The sequence below is a fragment of the Somniosus microcephalus genome, chromosome 9 (assembly GCF_052327205.1).
Source record: "Somniosus microcephalus isolate GS21.2 chromosome 9, FLI_Smic_1.0, whole genome shotgun sequence".
NCBI classification, from domain to species: Eukaryota; Metazoa; Chordata; class Chondrichthyes; order Squaliformes; family Somniosidae; genus Somniosus; species Somniosus microcephalus.
This window is the reverse complement of record NC_140995.1, coordinates 81,886,534-81,913,860: the sequence shown is the minus strand read 5'-3', so window position 1 is coordinate 81,913,860 and position 27,327 is coordinate 81,886,534. Positions and strand designations below refer to the sequence as shown.

The 27,327-nt window shown below is 42.5% G+C and overlaps 1 protein-coding gene across 6 annotated transcripts in view; it reads left to right on the top strand.

Annotated features, from left to right (window-relative positions):
- The window catches only part of klhl29 (kelch-like family member 29), a 732,755-nt gene that overhangs the window by 629,536 nt on the left and 75,892 nt on the right, over positions 1-27,327 (top strand). For all 6 annotated transcript variants that reach the window (XM_085996817.1, XM_085996816.1, XM_085996818.1 and 3 more), the window contains one exon: positions 26,442-26,635. In XM_085996817.1, coding sequence (XP_085852943.1) covers positions 26,442-26,635 — 194 coding nt within the window. The remainder of the gene's footprint in view (positions 1-26,441; positions 26,636-27,327) is intronic.

Below are 27,327 nucleotides of genomic sequence, written 5' to 3'. Positions count from 1 at the left end.
GGAAGCCATGCTAAACCTGTACAAATCACTGGTTAGGCTTCAGCTGGCATATTGCATACAATTTTGGGCACTATACTTTAGGAAGGTTGCCACGGTCTTGGAGTGGGTACAGAGGAGTTTTACCCAGATGCTACCAGGTACAAGGAACTTCAGCTATGTGAGAGATTGGATAAACTGGGATTATTCTCCTTGGAGCAGAGAAGGTTAAGGGGAGACCTAATAGAGGTATTCCAAATTGAGGGGTTTTGATGGAGCAAGTAGGGAGAAACTGTTTCCTCTGGCAAGTGGGTCGGTAACCAGATGCCATAGATTTTTAAAAATTGGCAAAAGAACTAGAGGGGAAATGAGGAGAGATTTTTTCACAGAGGGTTGTTAAGATCTGGAACGCACTACCTGAAAGGGTGGTGGAATCAGATTCCATAGGAACTTTCAAAAGGCAACTGGACATGTATTTGAAGAGGACTAATTTGCAGGGTTGTGGGGAAAAAGCTAGGGTGTGGGACTATATTGGACAGCTCGTTCAAAGAGTTGGCACAGGCACGATGAGCCAAATGACCTCCTTCTGTACTGTATGATTCTATGACATTGGCTGTCAACTCGGGAAACTTTGATATCTAGAAGCTCTACCTAGACACACATCCACAGAAGGCCTATTTAAAGTAAAGACTCCCATTATGGCAACTATGGGGATGAAATTACTCTCCCTGAGATTTGTAGCTAATGCTTTATCACCTTTATATGAAGTCCTCTGTGCCCTATTTTAACATATACATTAACCCAATTACTTTAAATTGTTTAATGAATGCATTAAAATAGCACACAGAGTAAATATTACCCAGAGTAATTTCACTGCACATGAGGGACACCTTGATACCCTTACAGCAATGATTGCCACTAATTGCACCACCGTGTCTACATTCCTAGTGGATGTCCCTAGTTGGAATCTAATGTGACAACAAATGCCCAGATCATCAAAAATACTATGTTTACAGCCTTCTGTTAGGGTCCTTTACTCCACCAGTATTGAGTAAGGCCTAGCCTGAGTGTGGTTTATTATTTCAAATGACCACATCACATGATGTTTTGGAAATTGAAGATAGTCCAATGAGAGTAATTGGATCTACTCTCATACAATTGCCTCAACTGGTGTTAAAAGTATACCATCTTGTTAAACCTGCACTCTAATATGTGTACCAGTATAAATGCTGCTCAACAGCAATTTTATTCCTAGAAGAAGATGGGTGGAGCTTCCGCTTTGGGCGCAGTTGGCAATCTGGGCACAAATTGTGCTCGAAACTGCTGTTTTTCCAAAGTGATATGACTGAAGTTTCTGACCAAACCTATTTGTATAATCACAAAAGTAAATTCTTCCATGAACCAGCACAATCGAGCAACATAATAGAATATAATTGTTTATGCTTTCCTTGCATTAAAAATATCCCTTGATGTATTTAAGAGTGGTAACCTGGTGCAGTTTTATTAATACAGCTGAAAATGGGTTTATCACAAAAAGTTGACATTTTTAATAAGTGTTTAGTTCACCACCTGTAAGTAATCTGATTTTAAATCACTGAAAATAACTTTAAAAACTATACTGAACCATTTACTAGTTTCATCGGTGTACACTAGTCAGTTTCTTAGTGAATTAAATCATTTTTAATATTTAAAAACTTTAAAAATGTGTCTACTAGTGCCTTTGAGCTTAATTTGAAGAGCCTCCTCAAACGGTCACAAACAGGCACAATCGGCAGAAACTCGCCATGGTGATTCATTTGGCGACTCAATTTTTTCCCCTAAATTCCTCCTCTTTAACGCCAACGATCGAGGTGCATTTAAGTCAAGGTGACAGAGAGAATATAACCCAGACCTATGTTTCCTCTCTAAAGACAGCAAAGGAAACCCAATCATCGCCTCCAGACTGTTCTTGACGATTTCCCCAACAGTCAACACAGGCCCTCAATCATCACGTTGGCAGCAAAATTTCTTTCATTACCTCAACACCAGAACCACAATGGAACTTTAAAAAAGCAGACTGGGAAAACTTCCAAAAGTAAATTAACACCAACATCAGGTGGATTCTGCCAACCACCGATGCCTTCAACAGATTTATAGTAATCACAGAATCATAGAATGGTTACAGCACAGATGGAGGCCATTCGGCCCGTCGAGCCCGTGCCGGCTCTCTGCAAGTGTAACATTTGCAATTCTCCAGTCCTCTGGCACCAGCCCCGTATCTAAGGAGGATTGGAAGATTATGCCGTGAACCTCCGCAATTTCTACCTTTACTTCCCTGAGCATCGTAGGATGCATCCTATCCGGTCCTGGTGACTAATCTACTTTAAGTACAGCCAGCCTTTCTAGTACCTCCTCCTTATCAATTTTTATCCCATCCAGTATCTCAACTACCTCTTCTTTCACTATGACGTTGGCAGCATCTTCTTAGTAAAGACAAATTCAAAGTACTCATTTAGTACCTCAGCCATGCCCTCTGCCGCCATGCGTAGGTCTCCATTTTGGTCCCTAATCGGCCCCACCTCTCCTCTTACTACCCGTTTACTATTTATATACCTATAGAATACTATTTATATACCTATAGAAGACTTTTGGATTACCTTTTATGTTAGCTGCCATTCTATTCTCATACTCTCTCTTTGCCCCTCTTATTTCCTTTTTCACTTCCCCTCTGAACTTTCCGTATTCAGCCTGATTCTCACTTGTATTTTCAACTTGACATCTGTCATACGCCCACCCCTTTTTCTGCTTCATCTTATTCGCTATCTCTTTCGTCATCCAGGGAGCTCTGGCTTTGGTTGCCCTACCTTTCCCCTTCATGGGAATGTACCTCGATTGTTCCTGAACCATCTCCTCTTTAAAGGCAGCCCATTGTTCGATTACAGTTTTGCCTGCCAATCTTTGATTTCAATTTACAATTCCAGATCAACCCACTGAAATTGGCTTTTCTCCAATTAAGTATTTTTACTCTAAATTGCTCCCTGGCCTTTTCCATAGCTAATCTAAACCTTATGATACTATGATCACTGTTCCCTAAATGTTCCCATACTGACACTTGCCCTACTTGACCCAGAAACAGATCCAGCAATGTCTCATTCCTCATTGGGCCGGAAGCGTACTGATCAAGAACGTTCTCCTGAACACACTTCAGAAATGCTTCCCCTTCTCTGCCCTTTACACTATTACTATCCCAGTCTATATTAGGATAGTTGAAGTTCCCTATTATCACTACTCTATAGTTCTTGCACCTCTCTGTAATTTCCCAGCACATTTGCTCCTCTATATTCTCCCCACCAGTTAGCGACCTATAGAATTCACCTAGTAGTGTAATGGCACCTCTATTGTTTCTCAACTCTAACCAAATAGATTCTGTCCTTGACCCCTCCAGGACATCCCCTCTCTCCAGCACTGTAATATTCTCCTTACTCAATACTGTCACCCCACCTCCTTTCTTTCCTTTCCTATCTTTCCTGAACATCTTATATCAATGAATATTTAGTACCCAATCCTGCCCTTTTTTGAGCCAGGTCTCCGTTATCGCCATGACATCATATTCCCATGTGTCTTATTTGCGCCTGCAGCTCACCAATCTTATTTGCCACACTTTGTGCATTCACACACATGCACTGTAAACCTATCTTTAGACCTTCTTGTATTCTCTTAGTCTGACCCAACGAATACCGTACTGTTTGTTACTCTTGTGCTATCTCACTCCCAGTCCTTTGTGCACCTTGTTTCTCCTTTCTAATGCTACATCCTGGTGCCCATCCCCTTGCCAAATTAGTTTAAACCCTCCCCAACAGCACTAACAAACACCCCTGCGAGGACATTAGTCGCAGTGCAACCCGTCCGGCCTGTGCAGGTCCCACCTCCCCCAGAACCAGTCCCAATGTCCAGGAACCTCCCCATGATTTTCATGAAGTTGCTGCAATTGCACATTAATTGCCCGTTAAACTCGCCGTTATCAGCTTGCACTTCCAGCAACCTTCTGGGCAAAAAAATGTATAACCTAAACGTGCAATTGTAAGTCTAACTAATGGGGCAGGCTGCAAGATGCCCTGCTCAAGCAAAATTTTTCAGGTCTAAGATGGACTATGCAGTATGTTTATTGAAAAGGCAATGGATCATCCAGTCTTTCACTTGGATATAGACATGACCACAGCGCCTAGCGGACATGATGTCGTTGGAAATCGCTTTGCAAGTAGATTCTTCATAGCAAAGCTATTTATTATTGCAGATTAATTCATAATTTACTTCTGTTAAGAGCACACAGCTATTGGTTCTTCTGTACTATACTGGATCAAAGTGCTCTAGTACATGATGGACATTTTTCATGACACAGAAGTTTTCACTGCTAGATGCAATTATACAATGACATTTTAAATTGTTTAAATAGCCATGAATAGTGCAGCCGTTTGTAGTTTGCTTTTTTTTGAACCGTTGACATTGATTTCACATAACCTGATGAAAGGTCATCGACCTGAAACGTTAACTCTGTTTCTCTCTCCACAAATGCTGGATGACCTGCTGAGTGTTTTCCAACATCTTTTTATTTCAGATTTCCAGCATCTGCAGTATTTTGCTATTGATTTCACATTAATAGGTTGTGTATTGTGTCATTGTGAGAAAGAATTGTTTATTTAAGATGGCAATTTCAGATGACTTGTTGTTTCAGTGATTGTTAGCATGTGAATGTGAAAGGAATCCAATTACAGGTACATGTGAACAATGAACTGCGGAACAGCTCTGTGATGCACTTTAAAAAAAAAAGAAGTCATGGTACAGATTGAAGGTTGCAGCTGAACCATTAGTTTTCCATTGTGTGCTCCATAAACCACATTAGCAAGCTTAAAACATGCATCACAGTAACTAAATTAGTTTAAGGTCTTCATTGCGAGATTTAATTAAGGCGTTGACCACAGGGGTGTGCCGTGAATAAACCATGGATGAAATTTTATTTTATGTTGCAAATTCAGCAATTCACATATCAGGACAAATTTGGCAGCTTTCCAAATAGCTTCTGAGAATACACTGCTGAGCTATTAGACAATATGGCAAGTAATGTTTCCAAAAGGTATATTTTCAGAAGAATAAACATATGCTATATCCATCAATCTTTTTAAAAATTCACAATATGGTATGCTTCTATTTTTTAATTTTTTTGATAATGAAGTTCACTGTACATGCCAATATTAATATACTAACGGTATAATTTTCTCATCTATTTATCTGTACATCTAATGTATTTTTGTATCAGTAGTTTCTAAAAGTGTGTCTATACATCAATCCATACCACCAATCACTAACCACAAAAAATTACCAGTCATATTCTCCAAAAAATTCATATTCAATGTCACTTCCATGACAGTCAACACTCACATAATTTTGTAGAATAGATTTTAGTTAACGTGTCACGATACTGTACCTATGTTCCTAAAGCAGGAATATCCCACCTGGAAATTCCGCAGGGGGTCTCTTAATCTCCTAGCCTAATTTCAGTGGAGGAAAAGTGGAACCCCTGTAGAGATGGCGTAAAAAGCTAAAAATGGCCGCTTCACCAGGATTTCTGCCAATCTTCCTACCAAAGGTATGGCGAGAGGTTGGGAAAACCCCACAGAAATTGCAAGCAACAGTGTATAACCTTGGATTGTATTAAAAGCAGCACAACACTTCATGCGCACACCAGTCTGAGTCCCTGGTATAGCTTCACCTGTTTGAAATCACCAACTAGATGCAGTTCCTTTTCACCCAGCTCCACTGAGCACACAGCCCAGCCCCAGCACCAGATGGCCAGGCAATACTGTAAATACATGTTGGAATAATTGATATAAAGACAGTTCTTATACATATTGCAACAGATTTATGTCCTGTACTTTTGTTTATTTTGGAAATGACCACATCCTGTATCCACTGAATTTTAAACTTTATATCCTTCAAGTCACCACGAGGTTAAATAGAACATTCCTTAAATAGATGAGTTTAGATTGCATTCCCAAATCCCACACTGCTTGCCCTTAGTCAGGTATGATTCCATCAGTGCCAGACAATCTCCGGGACCTCAGCCATATGGATTTCTTCATGTTTGAGCCACGACAGTGAATGTTGGCAAGATATTTGACTTTGGAGAACATCACAGCCAAGGCCAATTCTGACCAGCAGAACAGTTGATTTTCCAAATGCTGATCCTCCTATTTCTAAACTTTTTTTTGAAGAGCAGGTTTGCCACTCAAAAAACCATCGGACCCTGTGGTCCCAACACCGAGTGAGCCTGGTGTGCCTGCTCGAATTGCTATTTCTGCAGAATGATTAATCCATGTTTTACTGACAAAAATCAAATTGAAGCATGAGAGTATTATTTGGAGATCATCTCAATTATTACATCAAGTTTTTCTTCTGTCTGTTTATTTCCCATGGCTTCCAAACACAAAGAGGTGGTGTGTGTGTGTGTGTGTGTGTCTCTTTATTTGTGTCTGCCTTTTCCCACACATTTCCAGTTTTGGGTTTCAGGCGCTACTGCATTCCCTCTTTGGTCAGGTTTTAGGCCTTGCCATTTCCTCCCAACTTACCGTCATGCCTAGGACCACGTCCCCAGTTTCTCCATCGCCTGCTTGTGTTGTAGTAGCTCCTGGAGCCATCAGTACTGGCCAGGGCCTTATAATCTAATCATAGAATCATTACAGCAGGGAAGAAGGCCATTTGGCCCATCGAGTCCGTGCCGACTCTCAGCTAGTCCCACTCCCCTGCCCTTTCCCTGTAGCCCTGCAATTTTTTTTTCTTCAGATACTTATCCAACTCCCTTTTGAAAAATAAAATTGAGTCTGCCTCCACCACCCTTTCAGGAAGTGCATTCCAGATCCTAGCCACTCGCTACGTAAAAAAGTTTTTCCTCATGTCGCCTTTGGTTCTTCTGCCAATCACCTGAAATCTGTGTCCTCTGGTTCTCAACTCTTCCACCAATGGGAACAGTTTCTCTCTATCTACTCTGTCTAGACCCCTCATGATTTTGAACACCTCTATTAAATCTCCTCTCAATCTTCTCTGCTCCAAGGAGAACAACTCCAGCTTCTCCAGTCTATCAAAGTAACTGAAGTCCCTCATTCCTGGAAGCATTCTCGTAAATCTTTTCTGCACCTTCTCTAAGGCCTTCACATCCTTCCTAACGTGTGGTGGCCAGAATTGGACACAATCCTCAAGTTGAGGCCGAACCAGTTTTTTATACAGGTTCATCATAATTTCCACACTTTTGTACTCTATACCTCTATTTATGAAGCCCAGGATCCCATAAGCCTTTTTAACTGCTTTATCAACCTGCCCTGCTATCTTCACCGATTTGTGCACACATGCCCCCAGGTCTCTCTGTTCGTGCAACCCCTTCAGGATTGTACCCTTTAGTTTATATTGCCTCTCCCCATTCTTTCCACCAAAATGTATCACTTCACACTTTTCTGCGTTAAATTTCATCTGCCACGTGTCCGCCCATTTCACCAGCCTATTTATGTCTTCCTGAAGTCTATCACTCTCCTGTTCACTATACTTCCTAGTTTGTGTCATCTGCAAATTTTGAAATTATGCCCTGTACACCCACGTCCAAGTCATTAATATATATCAAGAAAAGCAGTGGTCCTGGAACCGACCCCTGGGGAACACCACTGTATACCTTCCTCAAGTCCGAAAAACAACCGTTCACTACTACTCTCTGTTTCCTGTCACTTAGCCAATTTCGTATCCATGCTGCCACTGTCCCTTTTATTCCATGGGCTTCAACTTTGCTGGCAAGCCTATTATGTGACACTTTGTTGAACGCCTTTTGGAAATCCATGTACACCACATCAACTGCATTACCCTCATCAGCCCTCTCTGTTACCTCATCAAAAAACTCGATCAAGTTGGTTAAACACGATTTGTCTTTAACAAATCCGTGCTGGCTTTCCTTAATTAATCCACACCTATCCAAGTGACTGTTAATTTTGTTAATTAAGCATGGCAGATGCAATATAACGTGGATAAATGCGAGGTTATCCACTTTGGTGTCAAAAACAGGAAGGCAGATTATTATCTGAATGGCAATAGATTGGGAGAAGGGGAAGTGCAACGAGACCTGGGCGTCCTTGTGCACCAGTCGCTGAAAGTAAGCATGCAGGTGTAGCAGGTGGTTAAGAAGGCAAATGGTATGTTGGCCTTCGTAGCGAGAGGGTTTGAGTACAAGAACAAGGATGTCTTGCTGCAGTTGTACAGGGCCTTGGTGAGACCACATCTTGAGTATTGTGTGCAGTTTTGGTCGCCTTATCTGAGGAAGGATGTTCTTGCCATGGAAGGAGTGCAGCAAAGATTCACCAGGCTGATACCTGGGATGGCAGGAATGACGGATGAGGAGAGATTGGGTCGATTGGGATTGTACTCGCTGGAGTTTAGAAGAATGAGAGGGGAATCTCATCAAAACTTATAAAATTCTAACAGGACTAGACAGACTAGATGCTGGAAGGATGTTCCCGATGGTCGGGGAGTCCAGAACCAGGGGTCACAGTCTAAGGATAAGGGGTAAGCCATTTAGGACAGAGATGAGGAGGAATTTCCTCACCCAGAGTGGTGAACCTGTGGCATTCTCTGCCAAAGAAGGCAGTAGAGGCCAATTCATTAAATATATTCAAGAAGGAGTTGGATATATTTCTTAAGGCTAAAGGGATCAAGGGATATGGAGAGAAGGCAGTAACAGGGTACTGAATTTGGATGATCAGCCATGATCTTATTGAATGGCGGAGCAGGCTCGAGGGGCTGAATGGCCTACTCCTCCTATCTTCTATGTTTCTATGTCCCCGATTACTGTTTCTAAAAGCTTCCCCACTACCGAGGTTAAACTGACTGGGTTTATCTTTACACCCTTTTTTGAACAATGGTGTAACATTTGCAGTCCTCTGGCACCACCCCTGTATCTATGGAGGATTGGAATATTATAGCCAGTACCTCCGCGATTTCTGCCCTTAATTCCCTCAGCATCCTAGGATGCATCCCATCCGCTCCTGGTTATTTATCTACTTTAAGTACAGCCAGCCTTTCCAATACCTCTTTATCAATTTTTAACCTATCAAGTATATCCACTACCGCCTCCTTCACTCTGTCTATGGCAGCATCCTCTTCCTTGATGAAGACAGATGCTAAGTGCTCATTTAGTACCTTAGCCATGCCCTCTGCCTCCATGCATAGGTCTCCTTTTGGTCCCTCATTGGCCCCACCCCTCTCTTACTACCCTTTTACCATTTATATGCCTATAGAAGACTTTTGCATTACCTTTTATGTTGACTGCCATTCTATTCTCATACCCTCTCTTTGCTCCTCTTATTTTCTTTTTCACTTCTCCTCTGACCTTTCTATGTATAGCATGATTCTCAGATGTGTTCAGGAGAATTTCCTTGACCAGTATGTTCTTGGTCCAACTAGGAAGGAGGCATTGCTGGATCTGATGCTGGGAAATGAGGTGGGCCAGGTTGACCAAGTGCCTGTGGGAGAACACTTGGGTACGAGTGATCATCGTATCATAAGATTTAGATTAGCAATGGAGAGGAGAAAGGAACAATCTAGAGTAGAACTTCTAAACTGGAATAGGACTAACTTCAATGGGATGCGAAAGGATCTAGCCAGGGTAAAATGGAACCAAAGACTGACAGGAAAAACTGTAATGGAACAATGGGTGATCTTTAAGGAAGAGATGTTCCAAAGACTTTCAAAAGGCTTTTGATAAGGTCCCGCATAAGAGATTAGCGTGTAAAGTTAAGGCACATGGGTTTGGGGGCAAGGTATTGACTTGGATAGAGAACTGGTTGGCAGACAGAAAGCAAAGAGTTGGAATAAATGGCTCTTTTTCCGAGTGGCAGGCAGTGACTAGTGGGGTACCGCAGGGATCGGTCCTTGGACCCCAGCTATTCACAATATATATTAATGATCTGGACGAGGGAACTGGATGTAATATCTCCAAGTTTGCAGACGACACAAAGCTGGGTGGGCGTGTGTGCTGTGAGGAGGATGCCGAGAAACTCCAGTATGATTTGGACAGGTTGGGTGATTGGGCAGAAGCATGGCAGCTGCAATATAACGTGGATAAATGCAAGGTTATCCACTTCGGTGTCAAAAACAAGGCGGCAGATTATTATCTGAATGGCGATAGATTGGGAGAAAGGGGAAGTGCAACGAGACCTGGGCGTCCTTGTGCACCAGTCGCTGAAGGTAAGCATGCAGGTGCAGCAGGCGGTTAAGAAGGCAAATGGTATGTGGGCCTTTGTAGCGAGAGGGCTTGAGCACAGGAACAAGGATGTCTTGCTGCAGTTGTACAGGGCCTTGGGGAGACCACATCTTGAGTATTGTGTGCAGTTTTGGTCGCCTTATCTGAGGAAGGATATTCTTGCCATGGAAGGAGTGCAGCGAAGATTCACCAGGCTGATACCTGGTATGGCAGGAATGACGTATGAGGAGAAATTGGGTCGATTAGGCTTCTACTCGCTGGAGTTTAGTAGAATGAGAGGGGATCTCATTGAAACTTATAAAATTCTAAAGGACTAGACAGACTGGATACAGGAAGGATGTTCCCGATGGTCGGGGAGTCCAGAACCAGGGGTCACAGTTTAAGGATAAGGGGTAAGCCATTTAGGACAGAGATGAGGAGGAATTTCTTCACCCAGAGAGTGGTGAACCTGTGGAATTCTCTACCACAGAAGGCAGTAGAGGCCAATTCATTAAATATATTCAAGAAGGAGTTGGATATATTTCTTAAGGCTAAAGGGATCAAGGGATATAGGGAGAAATCAGGGACAGGGTACTGAATTTGGATGATCAGCCATGATCGCATTGAATGGCGGAGCAGGCTCAAGGGACCAAATGGCCTACTCCTGCTCCTATCTTCTATGTTTCTATGTAAGTACAGGTTAGATACATTCCAACAAGAGGGAAGGGTAAGGGAACCAAAGCAAGGGCTCCTTGGATGACAAGGGAGATAGAGAAGATGATGAAACAACAAAAGAGATTGTATGATGAATGTCAGGTGAATTCTTCAAGGGAGAATTAGACCAAATACAATAAGTTGAGAGGGGAAGTGAAGATGAAAATAAGATTGGCAAAGAGAGAATATGAGAGTAGAATGGCAGTTAACATAGAAGGGAACAAAATTCTTACTAACTGCTTACTGTTTACATGCCGGTAGAAGAGGCGGAGTGGGGCCTCTTCGAGACAAAGAAGGTGATATATGCTTAGAGGCGCAGGGCAAGGCTAGAATACACAATGAATACTTTGTATCTGTGTTTTCTAAGGAGGTGGATGCTGACAAAATATCGGTAGAAGTGGAAAAGCTACAAGCAAAGGAAGGGGTGAAAATTGATAGACAGGATGTACTAGAAAGGCTGGGTATGCATGGAGTGGACAAGTCGCCTGGTCCAGATGGCTTGCATCCCATGTTGCTAAGGGAAGTGGGGGAGGAGATAGCGGAAGGGCGTGCCATAATTTTCCAATCTTCCCTAGATGTGGGGGAGGTGCCTGAGGATTAGAAAGTGGCAAATGTGCCACCATTGTTCAAGAAAGGGTGTAAGGACAATCCTAGTAACTACAGGCCGATCAGTTTAACATCAGTGGTGTGTAAAGTTTTAGAAACAATGATCAAGGAAAAAATTAACAGGCACTTGGAGAGGTTTAAGCTAATTAAGGAGAGCCAACACAGATTTGTAAAAGGCAGATCGTGTTTGACTAATCACAGAATCACAGAAACCCCACAGTGCAGATAGAGGCCATTTCGGCCCATCGAGCCTGCACCGACACATATCCCACCCGATCCCCGTAACCCCTACACCAACACATATCCCACCCTATCCCTGTAACCCCACGTATTTAACCCCCTAACACTAAGGGTCAATTTATCATAGCCAATCAACCTAACCCGCACATCTTTGGACTGTGGGAGGAAACCGGAGCACCCGGAGAAAACCCACGCAAACACGGGGAGAATGTGCAAACTCCACACAGACAGTCGCCCGAGGCCGGATTTGAACCCGGATCTCTGGTGCTGTGAGGCAACAGTGCTAACCACTATGCCACCGTGCTGCAATCTAATTGAATTTTTTGATGAAGTAACAGGGAGGATTGATGAAGGGAATGCAATGGATGTTGTCTACATGAATTTTCGGAAGGTGTTTGACAAAGTACCACATAGAAGGCTGGTTAACAAAGTTGAGGCTCATGGAATAGGTGGGTCAGTGGCAGCTTGGATAAGGAATTGGCTTAAGGACAGAAAACAGCAAGTTGTGGTAAATGGCTGTTTTTCAGACTGGAGGATGGTAGACAGTGGTGTTCCCCAAGGGTCAGTGCTAGGGCCACTGCTTTTTTTGATATATATATATAAATGACCTGGATATTGGAATACAGAGTAGAATTTCTAAATTTGCCGATGACAGCAAACGTTGGGGGTGTGGCAAACAGTGAGGATGATACCAGTCGACTGCAACAGGACAGATGTGGTGTATTTGGATTTTAAGAAGGCCTTCGATAAGGTCCCACACAAGAGGTTGGTGAACAAAATTAGGGCACGTGGAATTGGGGGTAATATATTAGCATGGATTGAGATTTGGTTAACAGACAGACAACAAAAAGTAGGGATAAACGGGTCTTTTTCAGGATGGCAGGCTGTGACTAGTGGGATACCGCAAGGATCGGTGCTTGGGCCCCAGCTATTCACAATCTAAATCAATGATTTGCATGAGGGGACTAAATGTAACATTTCCAAATTTGCTGATGATACAAAGCTAGGTGGCAGTGTTAGTTGTGAAGAGGATGTGAAGAGGCTTCAAGGGGATCTCGACAGGCTCAGTGAGTGGGCAAGAACATGGCAGATGGAATATAATGTGGATAAATGTGAAGTTATCCACTTTGGTAGAAAAAACAGAAAGGCAGAGTATTTTCTAAATGGTGAAAGATTGGGGAATGCAGATGCTCAAAGGGACCTGGGTGTCCTTGTACATGAGTCACTGAAAGTGAATATGCAGGTGCAGCAAGCCATTAGGAAGGCAAATGGTATGCTGGCCTTCATTACAAGAGGATTTGAGTACAGGAGTAAAGAAGTCTTACTCCAATTACATAGGGCCTTGGTGAGACCACACCTGGAGTACTGTGTACAATTTTGGTCTCCTTACCTAAGGAAGGATATACTTGCCATAGAGGGAGTGCAACGAAGGTTCATGAGATTGATTCCTGGGATGGCGGGACTGTCGTAGGAGAAGAGATTGCGTAAACTAGGCCTGTATTCTCTTGAATTCAGAAGAATGAGACGGGATCTCATTGAAGCGTACAAAGTTATTACAAGGCTTGATAGGGTGGATGCTGGGAGAATGTTTCCCTTGGCTGGGGAGTCTAGAACCAGGGACCACAGCCTCGGGATAAAGGGTAGGCCATTCAGGACTGATGAAAATAAATTTCTTCACACAGAGGATGGTGAATCTTTGGAATTCTCTACCCCAGAGGGCTGTGGAGGCTCAGTCATTGGGTATATTCAAAACAGAAGTCAATAGATTTCTGACTAGTAAAGGCATCAAGGGATATGGCGATGGGGCCGGTGAATGGAGTTGAGGCAGAAGATCAGCCATGATCTCATTGAATGGTGGAGCAGGCTCGAAGGGCCGAATGGCCTACTCCTGCTCCTATTTCTTATGTTCTTATGACATAGAAAGGCTAGCAGAATGGGCAGACAAGTGGCAGATGGAATTTAATAGAGAGAAGTGTGAGGTGATGCATTTTGGTGGAAGGAACAGGGAGAGGCAATATACACTTAATGGCACAGTTTTAAAGAGTGTGCAGGAACAGAGGGACCTGTGAATTAATGTGCATACGTCCCTGAAGGTGGTGGGACATATTGAGAGAGTGGTTAGTAAAGCATATGGGATCTTGGGCTTCATAAATAGAGGTATTGAGTACAAAAGTATAGAAGTTATGCTGAACCTTTATAAAGCGCTGGTTAGGCCACAACTGGAGTATTGCGTCCAGTTCTGGTCTCCACACTTTAGGAAGGATGTGAAGGCCCTTGAGAGGGTGCAGAGGAGATTTACCAGAATGGTTCTGGGGATGGGGGAGTCTTAGCCACAAGGACAGGTTGGAGAAGCTGGATTTGTTTTCATTAGAGCAAAGGAGGTTGAGGGGTCATTTGATAGAGGTGTACAAGATTATGACGGATTTGGACAGGCTAGACAGGGAAAGGCTGTTCCCACTAGTTGATAGTACAAGGACTAGGGGACACAGATTAGGGTTTTGACCAAGAGATACAGGGGGGATGTGAGGATAAACTTTTTTACGCAGCGAGTGGTGAGGTCCTGGAACTCGCTGGCGACGGAAGTGGTGGAAGTGGACACACACGATGTTTTCAAGGGGAGACTGGATAGGCACTTGAGTGAAATAAACTTGCAGGGCTACGGGGATAGAGCGGGGGAATGGGACTGACTGGATTGCTCTATAGAGAGCCGGCACCGACTCGATGGGCAGAATGGCCTCCTTCTGTGTCGTTATCACTCTATGGAAAAAAAAGATGTATTTGTAACCTGCCTCTCTCATACGCGCTCTTTTTCTGCTTCATCATATTCTCTATCTTTTTCGTCATCCAGGGAATCTGACTTTAGTTGCCCTGCCTTTCCCCCTAGTGGGAATGTATCTCAACTACCTGAACTATTTCCTCTTTAAAGGCAGCCCATTGTTCCATTACAGTTTTGCCTGCCAGTCTTTGATTCCAGTTTACCCGGGCCAGATCCATTCTCATCCCACTGAAATTGGCCTTCCCCCAGTTAAACATTTTTACTCTAGATTGCTCCCTGGCCTTTTCCATAGCTAATCTAAACCTTATGATACTGTGATCACTGTTCCCTAAATGTTCACCTACTGACACTTGCTCCACTTGACCTACCTCATTCCCCAGAACCAAATCCAGCAATGCCTCTTCCCTCGTCGGGCCAGAAGTATACTGATCAAGAAAGTTCTCCTGAACACACTTGAGAAATTCTTCCCCTTCTCTGCCCTTTACTCTATTACGATCCCAGTCTTTATTAGGATAGTTGAAGTCTCCCATTATTATTACTCTATAGTTCTTGCACCTCTCTCATTTCTCTGCAAATTTGCTCCTCCATATCTTTCCCACTATTTGGTGGTCTATAGAATACACCTAGTAGTGTAATGGCACCTCTATTATTTCTTAACTCTATCCATATAGATTCTGTCCTTGACCCCTCCAGGAACTCCTCCCTCTCCAGCACTGTAACATTCTCCTTAACTAATATTGCCACACCACCTCCTATCTTTCCTTCACACCTTTATAACCAGGAATATTTAATACCGAATCCTGCCTTTTTTTGAGCCAGATCTCAGTTATTGTTACAACATCATATTCCCATGGGACTATTTGTGCCTGCAGCTCACTTACCTTGTTTACTAAGCTTTGTGCGTTCACATACATACACTGTAAACCCATCTTAGACCATCCTGTATTCTCTCTTAGTTTGACCCCACCTAATACCTTACTATTTCTTACTTTAGTGCTCTCTGCCTCTCCCAATCCTTTGAGCACTTTATTTCCCCTTTCTAATGTTACATTCTGGTGCCTATCTCCCTGCCAAATTAGTTTAAACCCTCCCCAACAGCACTAGTACTAAGGCTGAGTCTTCAATTTGTCTGTCACCCCAGGCACATTACAGCAACTCCTAGATGGCTGCACCCTTCAAGCCTCTTCATTCAAACCCCAGTAACCACCTCCAACACAGTACATAATCGGTTTGATCTTGATGCGTGCCTAGGACTTTAAAAATGCTAATTGATACAAATTGAGTAAATCAATAAAATAACGTATAAGAAGCATAGAGAGACATTAGAAGAAACAAAACAGAGGTACAGGAATGATAATGAGAGGATTACATAGGATATACGGCACAGAAACAGGCCATTTGACCCAACCAGTCCATGCTGCTGTTTATGCTCCACTCAAGCCGCCTCCTGTCTTTCCTCATCTAACTCTATCAGCATAACCCTCTATTCCCTTCTCCCTCATATGCTTATCTAGCCTCCCCTTAAATGCATCTATACTATTTGCTTCAACTACTCAGTGTGGTAGCAAGTTCCACATTCTCACCACTCTTTGGGTAAAGAAGTTTCTTCTGAATTCCCTATTGGATTTCTTGGTGACTATCTTATATTGATAGCCTCTTGTTATGCTCTTCCCCACAAGTGGAAATCTCTGTATCTACTCTATTAAAACCTTTTATAATTTTAAAGGCCTCTATTAGGTCACCCCTCAGCCTTTTTTCAAGCGAAAAGAGACCCAGCCTGTTCATCCTTTCCTGATATCGTCCTTGTAATTCTTCTCTGCACCCTCTCCAGTGCCTCTATATCCTTTTTATAATATGGCAACCAGAATTGTACACAATACTCCAAGTGTGGTCTAACCAAGGCTCGATACAAGTTTAGCATAACTTCACTACTTTTCAATTCTATCCCTCTAGAAATAAACCCTAGTGCTTGGTTTGCTTTTTTTTATGGCCTTGTTAACCTGTGTCGCTACTTTTAGTGATTTGTGTATTTGTACTCCAAGATCCCTTTGCTCCTCTACCCCACCTAGACTCGTACCCACCAAGTAATAAGTGACCTCCCTATTCTTCCTACCAAAATGTAATACCTCACATTTATCCGTGTTGAATTTCATTTGCCAATTATATGCCCATTCTGCAAGTTTATTAATGTCTTCCTGTAATTTATTGCAGTCCTCCTCAGTATTAATTATCCCCACAATTTGGTGTCATCCGCAAATTTAGAAATTGTGTTTTTAATTCCAAAGTCTAAATCGTTAATATAAATTGTGAACAACAGTGGTCCCAACACTGATCCTTGTGGAACACTGCTACCTACCTTCTACCACTGTGAATAGCTACCCTTTACCCCTACTCTCTGCTTTCTGTCTTGAAGCCAGTTAGCTATCCATTCTGCTACCTGTCCCCTGACTCTGCATTCTCTGACCTTATTCATTAGTCTATTATGGGGTGCCTTGTGAAAATCTAGATAAATTACATTTACTGCATTACCCTTGTCTATTCTCTCTCTCTCGCTCTCTGTTAACTCTTCAATAAATTCAATGAGGTTGGTCAAGCAAGATTTTCCCTTTTGAAATTCATGCTGACTATTCATTATTATATTTTTGGCTTCTAGATGTTCTTCTATTTTATCCTTTAGTAGGGATTCCTTTATGTTTCCTACCACCGATGTTAAGCTGACTGGTCTATAGTTCCCTGGACATGTTCTATCTCCCTTCTTAAATATAGGTATTATGTTAGCTATCTGCCAGTCTTCTGGCACTACACCTTTTTCTAATGAATTATTAAATATGTGTAGTAATGCCTCTGCTATCTCTTCCCTAGATTCTTTTAAAATTCACGGTGGCATAGTGGTTAGCACTGTTGCCTCACAGCGCCAGGGACCCGGGTTCGAATCCGGCCTCGGGCGACTGTCTGTGTGGAGTTTGCACATTCTCCCCGTGTTTGCGTGGGTTTCCTCCGGGTGCTCCGGTTTCCTCCCACAGTCCAAAGATGTGCGAGTTAGGTTGATTGGCTATGATAAATTGACCCTTAGTGTTAGGGGGATTAAATGCGTGGGGTTACGGGGATAGGGTGGGATATGTGTTGGTGTAGGGGTTACGGGGATCGGGTGGGATATGTGTCGGTGCAGGCTCGATGGGCCGAAATGGCCTCTATCTGCACTGTGGGGTTTCTGTGATTCTGTGAAAATACGCGGATGTAATCCATCCGGACCAGGGTTTTTCCCCTCTGAGTTTGATTAGTTTATTTAATATATCTTTTCTCTTTATTTTAAATGCAGTTATTTCATTACTAATCTCATGATCCAATGTCATGTCCACCTGTTCTATCTCCCTGATAAATACTGAAGCAAATAATTATTTAATATTTCTGCCATCTCTCCATCACTGTCTATGGTATTATCCTGTCCATCACCAGAGAAAGTATATGAGAGGCATACAGAAAGGGAGAAATAATTAAAGACAAACAAGGACAGTGAGGGAAACAGAACTAGTTACAGGGAGACAGATATAAATTTAACTTTTATATTTACCGTTAGCAACACCACGTAAAATCAAGTATAGTTTAATTAAAAATCTTAATCAATCTTCATATATGGTTTTGAATACTTGTTTCTTGCATTACAGTATGTCTTCACAGTTTCTAAGTTATTCTGTGTTAACAGTGGCTGGAATTTTATTGATAATATAACTTGAGAGTGTGTTTATTAAGAAATATAAAATTTAGGACTATTAAAGTGTACCATTGACACAGAACTATGGCAAAGCATTGAACTGCAGGAACTAAGTGGGTATTGGTCATATTTCTCATGCATGGAACATAAGCTTTTAACATTACATTAAATGTGTCCCATGTTGTTGCTTACAACTGAACAGAAACATAATAGTTAGTCATGTTTTCATAAAACAAAGCACAACACAGTAGTAGTTCTTTTTGGTCAACGATAATAAATGATGTCCTGGAAACCAACTAGCCACCCTAAAATTGTTTTTTTCTAGATTAATTAATCAGTGGTGCTGCACCTGGGAAGTGGAGAGCAAGTGTTGTTTTCAGGTGAAAGGGGTTTGTGAGAGGGGAATAATTGGACCAGGATATGCAGACATAATTGAGTCTCTCTTTTAATGTCCTACAACAACAACTTGCATTATAGCGCCTTTAATAGTAAAACATCCTAAGACACTTCACAGACAAAATTTGACACCAAGCCACATAAGGAGATATTAGGAAAGGTGAACAAAAGCTTGGTCAAAGAAGTAGGTTTTAAGGAATGTCTTATAGGAGGAGAAAGAAATGGAGATGTTTAGGGAGGGATTTCCAGAGCTTAGGGCCTCGACAACTGAAGGTACTGCCACCAATTGGGGATGCACGAGGCCAGAATTGGAGGAACGCAGTTTTTGGAGGAATGTAGGGCTGGATGGAGGTTACAGAGTGAAAAGTTGACGTAGAATCATACAGCAAAGAAGAAGGCCATTCGGGCCCATCATGCCTCTGCTGGCTCTTTGAAAGAACTATCTAATTAACCCCACTCTCCTGCTCTTTCCCCATAGTCCTGCAAATGTTTCCTTTTCAAGTATATATCCAACTCCCTTTTGAAAATTAATATTGAATCTGCTTCCAACACCCTTTCAGGCAGTGCATTCCACATCATAACAACTCGCTGAGTGAAAAAGCTTCTCATCTCCCCACTGGTTCTTTTGCCAATGATCTTAACTCCATTTCCTCTGGTTACCAACCCTCCTGCCAGCAGAAACAATTTCTCCTTATCTACTCAAAACGCCTCATAATTTTGAACACATCTATTAAAGCTTCTCTGCTCTAAGGAGAACAAGCCCAACTTCTCTAGTCTCTCCACATAGATAGTTTCCAATATAAATGTGGACACAGGAAATGTGCGCAGAAGTAAGATTTTTTGTATATTATAGATTGTAAGTTCTCTAGGTGTGATCTCCCCAAGGCCCTATAATTGTAGTAAGACTTCTTTATTTATTCTTATATTCCAATCCCTTTGTAATAAAGGCCAACATACCATTTGCTTTCCTAATTGCTTGCTGTACCTGCATGTTAACTTTCTGTGATTCGTGTACAAGGACGCCCAGGTCCCTCTGAACACCAACATTTCCCAATCACTCACCTTTTAAAAAATATTCTGCTTTTCTATTTTTCCTACCAAAGTGGATAACTTCACACTTCTCCACATTATATTCCATCTGCCACGTTCTTGCCCACTCACTTAGCCTGACTATATCCCTTTGCAGCTTCCTTGTATCCTCCTCACAGCTTACATTCCCATCTATGTTTGTATCGTCAGCAAACTTGGATACATTAGACTCGGTCCCCTCATCTAAGTCATTGTCATAGATTGTAAATAGCTGAGGCCCAAGCACTGATCCTTGCTGTACCCCACTACAGTTACAGCCAGCCAAACTGAAAATGACCTCCTTATTCCTACTATTTGTTTTCTCTCCGTTAACCAACCCTCAATCCATGCTAATATATTACATGCTAATATATTACATGTACAGCAGACACCTCAAAGCACTGGAGAGGTACCGCCACCAACGCTGCCTCCGCAAGAGCCTGCAAATCCATTGGCAGGATAGGCGCACCAATGTCAGTGTTCTCGCTCAGGCCAACATCCCCAGCATCGAAGCTTTGACCACACTCGATCAGCTCCGATGGATGGGACACATCGTCCGCATGCCCGATACGAGACTCCCAGAACAAGTGCTCTACTTGGAGCTCCGACACGGCAGGACAGCCCCAGGTAGGCAGAGGAAACACTTCAAGGACACCCTCAAAGCCTCCTTGAAAAAGTGCAGCATCCCCTCCGACACCTGGGAATCCCTGGCCCAAGACCGCTCAAAGTGGAGGAGAAGCATCCGGGAAGGCGCCGAACACCTCGATTGTCTTTGCCGGGAGCAAGCGGAAGCCAAGCGTGAACAGCGGAAGGAGCGCATGTCAACCCAAGCACCCCACCCGCCCGCCCCTTCAACCACCGTCTGCCCCACCTGTGACAGAGACTGTAGGTCCCGCATTGGACTCATCAGTCACCTGAGAACTCATTTTTAGTGTGGAAGCAAGTCATCCTTGGTTCCGAGGGACTGCCTAAGAAGAAGAAGAGAAGATTGCCCCCAATCCCATGAGCCCTAATTTTGTGTAATAACCTCTTGTGTGGCACCTTGACGAATGCTTTTTGAAAATCCAAATACACTATATCCATTGGTTTCCCCTTATCTATCCTGCCAGTTACAACCTCAGAAAAATCCAGCCGATTTGTCAAACACGATGTCCCTTTCATAAATCCGTGTTGCCTTTGCCCAATTATATTATGATTTTCTAAGTGCCCTGTTACCGTGTCCCCAATAATAGATTCTAGCATTTCCCTTACTAATGTCAGGCTAACTAGCCTATAGTTCCCTGTTTTCTTTCTCCCACCTTTCTTGAATAGCGGGCTTACATTTGCTATCTTCCAATCCACAGGGACTGTTCTAGAATCTAGGGAATTCTGGAAGATGAAAACCAATACATCCACTATCTCTCTCTAGCCTCCTCATTTAAAACCCTAGGAAGTAGGCCATCAAGTCCAGGGGATTTGTCGACTTTTAGTCCCATTAATTTCTCCAGTACTATTTATTTACTAATACTAATTTCTTTCAGTTCCTTATTCTCGCTAGACCCCTGGTTTCCCACTATTTCCAGAATGTTTTTTGTGTCTTCTACTGTGAACAGATACAAAGTATTCATTTAATATCTCTGCCCTTTCCTTCTTCCCCATTATAATTTCTCCTGTCTCTGCCTCTAAGGGACCCATGTAATCTCTTCCTTTTTACTTACCTATAGAAGCTTTTACAATCTGGTTTTATGTCTCTTTTTAGTTTATTCCGTTTTCTCTTTATCGATTTCTTGGTCACCCTTTGCTGAATTCTAAAATCCCCCCCAATCCTCAGGCTTACTACTCTTTTTTGCAACATTATAAACCCCTTCCTTTAATCTAATACTATCTTTATCTGATCTTGTTAGCCACGGTTGGACCGCTTTTCCAGTGGGGTTTTTATTCTTCAAGGGAATGTATATTAGTTGCAAATTATGAATTAATTTTTTTAATGTTTGCCATTGCTTATCTACCATAATATCTTTTAATCTAGTTTCCCAATCTACCTTAGCCAGCTCGCCCCTCATACGTAGTTTGCTTTGTTAAAATTTAAGATCCTAGTTTCAGACTAGTGGCAGCACGGTGGCATAGTGGTTAGCACTGTTGCCTCACAGCGCCAGGGACCCGGGTTCAAATCCGGCCTCGGGTGACTGTGTGGAGTTTGCACATTCTCCCCGTGTTTGCGTGGGTTTCCTCCGGGTACTCCGGTTTCCTCCCACAGTCCAAAGATGTGCGGGTTAGGTTGATTGGCCATGATAAAAATTGACCCTTAGTGTTAGGAGGGATTAAATACGTGGGGTTACGGGGATAGGGCTTGGGTGGGATGGCTGCCGGTGTAGGGACCGGGTGCTAGGGTTTGGATGATCAGCCATGATCTCGTTGAATGGTGGAGCAGGCTTGAAGGGCCGAATGGCCTACTCCTGCTCCTATCTTCTATGTTTCTATGTTAACTAAATCACTCTCAAACTCAATATAAAATTCTATCATATTATGATCACTCTTTCCCAGAAGCTCCTTTACAACAAGGTTATTAATTAACCCTGTCTCATTGCACATTACGAGATCTAAAATAGCCTGTTTCCTAGTTGGTTCCTCGGTATACTGATCTAGAAAACTATCTTGAATACATTCCATGAACTCGTCCTCCACACTACTACTGCAAATTTGGTTTGCCCAGTCTATATGAAGATTAAAGACCCCATGATTACTTTATTACCCTTGTTACATGCACCTCCAATTTCTTGATTTATACTCTGCCTGACAGTACAACTACTGTTAGGGGGCCTATAACCTACTCTCACCAGTGTTTTTTGCCCTTTCTTGTTTCTTAGCTCCAACCAAACTGATTCTACATCTTGGTTTTCTAAGCTAAGATCCTATCTCTCTACTGTCTTTATCCCAGCCTTTATTATCAGGGCTACCCCTCCTCCTTTTCCATTTTGCCGATCTCTTTTAAAAGTCAATTATCCTGGAATATTTAGTTCCCAACCTTGGTCACTCTGCAACCACATCTCTGTAATGGCTATTAGATCAACCCATTTATTTCTATCTGTGCCATTAATTCATCTTTATTGTTGCGAATGCTTCTTGCATTCAGATATATTGCCTTTAGCTTTAACTGTTTTCTATTTTCCCCTGATGTCACCAAAGCCTCTAATGAACTGTAATTCTTTGTCCCTTTCTGACCCACTCTGCTTATTTTTACCCAAATCGCTACTCTGCTCTAGAGCCTTGACATTTCTCTTACTGCTTTCTAATTTACTCTTTGCTGAATCCTCCTACTTCCTCCCCTCCCCCCACACCTTCATTAGTTTAAAGTCCCATCTACTGCCCTAATTATTCAATTCACCAGGACACTGGTCTCAGCCCAGTTTAAGTGGAGCCCGTCCCAACGGAAGAGCTCACTCTTTTCCCCCGATCTGGTGTCAGTGCCCCATGATTCAAAACCCCTGCCTCCCAAAAAACTCTTTCAGCCACTTCTAGCCTGTTTGTCCCTATGCCAATTTGCATGTGGCTCAGGTAATAATCCAGAGATTATTACCTGTGAGGTTCTGAGTTTTAATTTTGACCCTAGCTCCTCAAACTCTCCCAACAGAACCTCATTCCTAATTCTGTCTATGTCATTGGTTCCTGTGTGGACCATGACAATTGGCACCTCCTCCTCCCACTCCCAAGTTCTTCTCCAGCCGCGAGGAGATGTCCTTAACCCTGGCAGACAATACAACCTTCGGAACTCCCGGCTGCGGCTGCAGAGAACAGTATCTATCCCCCTGACTATACTGTCCCTGATTACTACCACATTCCTTTTCACTCCCCCCACTTGAATGGCCTCCTGTACCACGGTGCCATGGTCAGTTTGCTCATCCACCTTGCAGACCTTGCCCTCATCCAGACAGGCAGCAAGAACCACGTTCCTGTTGGATAAGGGCAAAGGCCAAGGCTCCTCCAGTACTGCACCTGGGGACCCATTACCTGCCTGACTCATAGTCACACCCTCCTCTCCCTGACCACTAACCAAACCTATACCACTACCTAACCTAAGGGGTGTGACTGCCTCCTGGATCAAAGTGTCCAGGTAACTTTCCCCCTCTCTAATGCCCCGCAATGTCTGCACCTCGGACTCCAGCTCAACAGCTCTTGAGTCGAAGTTCCTTGAATTGCAGACACTTACTGCAGATGTGGTTGTCCGGGGTCGTGACACTCTCCACAAACTCCCACATGCTGCAGTTGAGAAACACCACCTGCACTGCCATCCTTCTCTAATCTTGTTTTATTTATTTAATTAAAGATTAAGCATTTAATCGACTTAGCTTATATTTTTTAGTTTTTTAACTAATTATATGATCTAGTTTAAGTTATAGGTAGATTAAATTAAATATTTACCTGTAACTTACCCCCGCCACCCCTCCTTGAGTTTTGATGTCACTTTGCGATTTTTTTTCCCACTCTGCTCTCGGCCTTTTTTAGATCTTAGACCTATTTGTTTACCTAAAGGATGTTATGCTCTTAACACTAAATGATAAATTAAACACATAGCACTGATTCCTAGGCTCCCGCCGCTCCTCACACTATACTGACTATGACGTCACTTTTTGAGATTTTCCCCTCCGTTTGTCTGGTATCAGCTACTGCTCACTGCCGTCGCTCCTTTTAAATCCCTGGTGCTCGGGGCATTGAGTTATACTGCCCCGCTCACATCACTCTGCACAAGCAAAGCACAGCTTTGTAGATACACTTAAGTACACATGAACAGAGCTCTGTCAACTGTCCTCCGATTCCTGGTGAAATTTTGTGAAGGAAAATGGTAAATTATATCAGTTCTGCTGTGGTTCTACTCCATAATAACATGTTAATCAGAAAATTCATGTTAAAATTGATCAATCAGCCAACTAGTTAGGTGTTTGTATTCAGACCTGTGTAGAAGTGGAACAGAATGATTTTAGTCATTTACGTTTTTCTATATTTGCCCTCTCTTCCACTTCTTCTCACTGATCCAATGCAGGGTGCTCTGGCTGAAAAGGTAGGCAGACATTGGGCCATATTTTCTGATCGGAGGCTTCCTGCGTGCGGAGGCCTCCGACCTGGAAAAAAATCTACAGACTTACCTGAGGGCTCAGGAGGTGCGCATACTTCCGCTCCTGGGTCTCTCCAAACTCGAAATGTGCAGGTCCCACGTATCCCAGAGGTGCATGTGGTTCACAAGCGTCCCTGGGATCACGTGGGCCATGGGGAGCCGAAGGGAATCTCCCTTCATACACCTGACAGATAGACCTGTCAAATATATGAATGGAGATCACCCCAAAAACACAGTAAAACATTAAAGACAGTTTTTTAAAAATCACATTTTTAAAATGAGTTGAAATTACAATAAATTAAATATTTTAAACAAAAATTTAATTTTTTGAAAAAAATAATTATTTACGGGGCTAAAAATAAGCTTACCTTTTTTAAAAGTATTTTTAAATTCTAAATCAGTGAAAACAATTTTTTTTTAACTTTTTCAACTCTTATGCTGGTAAAAGCAGGCCTTACTCCAGAAAGCAGAACTCTCCTCCCACAGAGGCCCTTCTCTAGGGCAGGCATCCGATCTGTCAAGAGCATTCTTGACGGATCGGAAATACCGGTTTTCAGCGCATGCACTTCGCATGCCTGAAACCAGCATTTCCGATGTCCCTACGGGTGTGTACACAGCTCGTAAACACCCATAGGCATCGGAAAATACAGCCCAATGTTTTCCAAGGCCTCTGCTAATGCTGCTCAGCAACTGGCAGCTGAGAGAGTGGCCTCAAGTGATTTGAATTCTCATTTATCCTCATTCCTTATGGGAAAGTGTCTTCCCTCTACACTGCCTTCCCGCTCCAGATTACATGGCTATAATTAGGAACTCCAAATGTGCAAAACTGATTACAGTCCAAATGCTGCTTCTTGGAAGTGCAGTGTGTTGAAGCTCCAACACACTAAGCACCACGACACTGTAATACTAATTTTTAAAATGGTGGCATTCCTGAGGCAGTTCAGTGACAGAATGACAGAATGCAGGTTCTGCTTATTGATTCACAAAGCTGCAACTTCTTGGTCTTAGCTAGGACGTAGTAAAGAAGCCACGTAGAAATGAGATACATTTCTAGAAGGGGGTGGGGAGAAGAGAAATTGAAGATAAGACAATCTGTACCAGTCCCACAGACCTACTAATACAGCGCCATTCTAAATCAGAAGGTGACAAGTTTAAACCTGGGACCACTTTGCTGAATAGTGGGGTGAGGTGTTTGATGTCAGTCATAGGTATGGTGAGTTGATAACTATTAGCTCCACTACGATAGTCACATAAATGCAGAGCAGCATTGATAGGACTAGAGAATATTCCATGTCCTAATCTCTCATGATAGCTAAAAGGAATATATGGTGGCAAACAGCCAGCAAGGATGAAAAATGAAGAAAAGCAACAGAAAACGACTGTAAAATTCTGCTGTGTAATGTGTTAATGAATACTGTATATTAACATTATTCAGACTTTTAGGTTGTTATTGGCTGTTATAGACACAGTTGTTCAATTGAATTGCTGTTCTTGGAGTAGCAAAATTGATGTTATTTATTGTGTAATAGCAGAATACATTCCGCATTTAGAGAAAAGCAGTTGTCAAATCACTGCGGGTAGTAGTTAATGATGCTTGAAAATTCTATTCTTTCAGGTATGACACAATTACCAATCAGTGGGAAACAGTGGCTCCTCTTCCCAAAGCTGTGCATTCTGCAGCTGCGACTGTATGCGGTGGCAAAATCTACGTGTTTGGTGGCGTGAATGAGGCAGGACGGGCAGCTGGTGTTTTACAGTCATACGTCCTTCAAACAAACACATGGACTTTCATTGAATCTCCTATGATAGGTAAAGTAGAAATCACCCTAAAAGGACATTACACAGGTTCCAGAATAGCACTTGCCATAAGAGGTGCTTGTTAACAAAAGTAGCAGCAGCTACGTTTCCTTTAATATACCTGCAGGATGCTAGCAACTTCTTCTTTTGAATACAATGGCAGGGCCAATTATCCAGTCTTTCTGTTAAATCTGTCCAGGAACCTGACTTCAGTAAGATGTTTATTCATTATGCTACCAGTTTGCATAAGAAATCATTATATAACTTGATATGACATATGTAGCAAAGATAAACAGTAGAGAATAAATGTGCTAAAAACGCAAAACCTTTACATTGTAAATCAGGGAGATTTTGGGCAGCAGACAGTTCGTGACCACAGGCACCTTGACTTATTCCATTGTGTAAAATATTTAGATATTTTACCAAGAACAGTGTTATCTAGAGTCAGTGACAGGTGAGAATGGAACATATTCTTACATGTCAGAAAGCACTGAGCTGGACCGGTGCAGCCACTAGCTTTATAATAAGTGATAAGGAAGCAAGCCATAGTCTTTTGTCAATGTTTCACATGAACACCAATGAGAGTTAGCTGGCTAATTATTATCCCTTATCATCCTGTTCAATCAAAAGTAGCGATTCAGCCAAACGGCTGTCAATTACCTGCTGTATCAGCAGGATACTGGGATAGAATTATACAAAAGAAC